This window comes from Sardina pilchardus, chromosome 17 (assembly GCF_963854185.1).
Source record: "Sardina pilchardus chromosome 17, fSarPil1.1, whole genome shotgun sequence".
NCBI classification, from domain to species: Eukaryota; Metazoa; Chordata; class Actinopteri; order Clupeiformes; family Clupeidae; genus Sardina; species Sardina pilchardus.
The window spans coordinates 7,552,406-7,554,905 of NC_085010.1; the positions used below are offsets into that span (position 1 = coordinate 7,552,406).

The window sequence follows — 2,500 nt, forward strand, 5'->3', positions numbered from 1 at the left end:
TAAATGTGGCTGGACAGGACACATGGTCGTCCATTACACTGCCTGTATATGAAGACTGTAGCGGTCATAAGCTGTTTAAAAGCCTCGTAAACACTAGGGATGTGTCATTGAGGAGAAGCTCTTTGGTCTGTAAGGAGAACCAAGCATCCGTACGGCCCGTCTCCCCCAGAATTCCAGCAGTAATCCCACTTGATTGCGCAGATGTTTCCATCAGCTATTGAATGTCTGCCTTTCTCCTTCTGGTCACCTCAGTTCACACAGGCGTGTGTGTGTGTGTGTGTGTGTGTGTGTGTGTGTGTGTGGCCTTGAGTATAACAGTGTTTATGTTCTTGTGTATATTCATTTGTGTGTGTGTGTGTGTGTGTGTGTGTGTGTGTGAGAGAGAGAGAGAGAGAGAGAGAGAGAGAGAGAGAGTGTGTGTGTGTGTGTGTGTGTGTGTGTGTGTGAGAGAGAGAGAGAGAATGTTGTGTGCATGTGTGTGACCATGACTGTACCTACGTTTATGTTCATGTGCGCATCCACGTGTGTGTGTGTGTGTGTGTGTGTGTGTGTGTGTGTGTGTGTGTATGTGTGTGTGTGTGTGTGTGTGTGTGTGTGTGTCTGTCTGACATTTCTGCCTTAGTCATCACTCTGTTTCCCCCTGAATGTGCCAGATCTGTAGGGCAGGATTTGTGCGAAGCCTCCATGGCTCAGAGACGGGAATTTAACTCCAGTCTGTGACGTACTGTTTACACCAGGCCACCAGGGGTCACTGCATGCTCACATTACAGGCTTCCTCAGCACGTCTGGTAGTCATTTCCTCATGAATGAATCCTTCTCTCACATCCTGTCCACTCAGGTCCAGAACGTGCTCTGTTACATCCCTCTGGTCTACCTCTTGGCTTTGGGGTAGATGAATCTGCCCTCTATGCCCTGGTTCTAAGCAGCATGTTTAACACTCGAAGATCCAGGGGCCTTTCAGACACTTTGAGGCAGTCTGCTACACCTTGACAATTTTTCATCTTGCTAAAAACATCTATGCAAGTGGCACATATGGTTCTATTCATATATATTCAGAATAGTGATATGTGAGTAAAGTGGATGTAATGAAATTAGTTTTTATTATAATTCAGTGTAAACAAAAGTATATAAAAAATGTTTTTCAAAGGTCTTCAAGCCTTGTAAAAAAACACATTATAAATATATCTACCCAAGACTTGAAATTGGAACCATGAAAACAAAGGTATTTGCTACATAAAAGTAAGAAGAACACTCACAAATGGTATGTAGTTTTACTACAAATTGAAAAAAAAGCCAGACTAAATCTTTCAAATGCAAATTAAGGTGAATGGGCTTTTTGAATGGGCCTGCTACAGGTGAGAGGACTGAAATCCAAGGATTTTCTTTTATTGTTTGTACAAAGCGCCATCGATACATTTTCTTTTAAAACATATACTGTATATTAGGAAACTTGAAGATTCAAGGTTTCTAATGGTTTCACTTATATGTTTCTAGGACAACAACTCGCAGAGATTGAGATGTGTGTTTGGGACAATTTTTCAAATCCACAGGGTGGGATTTAGACTTTAAAAGGAACTTTTGCTGTCTGGGTTCTAAGAAACATGTTCTTCCTGGCTTCTATGCTCTGGGATCTAAGCAACATGGTCTTGCAGTTTAAAAGGAAGTTTTGCCCTCGCCTCCATCATTTACATTCTCCTTCTAGGAGGTGTAAGTCTCAAAGTGCTTTGTGATTATATGTTAATGCATGCAGCTATAAAGATGAATACGATTTGATTTAATTCACAGATCCATGTCCAGGTCACAGATCCAGGTCCAGGTCCTGTCCCCATAATCCATCCCTGTCCATTTAACACTGGTCCAGACCTGATGAATCTATTCCATCCAATTTGTTCTGGTCCAGACCTGACTAGTCTATCCCATCTGTATGTACAGGATCAGACCTGACTAATCCATCCCATCTGTATGTACTGTACAGGTCCAGACCTGACTAATCTACCCCCTCTGTTTGCACAGGGCCAGACCTGACTAATCTACCCCCTCTGTTTGCGCAGGTCCAGACAGACTTAGACTTCCAGGGGCTGAGGGATCAGGGTTTTGATGGACAGATCAGGAAGGAGTTCATCCTGGAGGATGGCTTGCACTTCCTGTTTGAGACCCATCGCATGCAGGAGAACGCACTACAATTGGTGGAGCCGGTACAGGCAGACCTGAGACAGCAGGTACCAGAGGCTTTCTCTCTCTCTCTCTCTCTCTCTCTTTCTCTCTCTCTCTCTCTCTCTCTCTCTCTCTCTCTCTCTCTCTCCGTTTCTGTTCCCTCTTTGTCTTTCTTTCTTCTTTCTCTTTGTTTTTCTTCACCCTCTCTCTCTTTCTGTCCTTTCTTTTTCTTTTTCTCTGTTTCTATACACTCTTTCTCCTTTTCTGTCCACTCTTTCTCCCCCCCCTCTCTCTCTCTTTCTATCCCCTCTTTCTCTCCTCTTACTAACTTCAGTCTTCATCTGTC

General features: G+C 43.5%; 1 protein-coding gene across 1 annotated transcript in view; it reads left to right on the plus strand.

Annotated features, from left to right (window-relative positions):
• The window catches only part of cped1 (cadherin-like and PC-esterase domain containing 1), a 115,848-nt gene that overhangs the window by 46,578 nt on the left and 66,770 nt on the right, over nt 1–2,500 (plus strand). Inside the window, exon 9 of the mRNA XM_062517638.1 lies at nt 2,052–2,219. Coding sequence (XP_062373622.1) covers nt 2,052–2,219 — 168 coding nt within the window. The remainder of the gene's footprint in view (nt 1–2,051; nt 2,220–2,500) is intronic.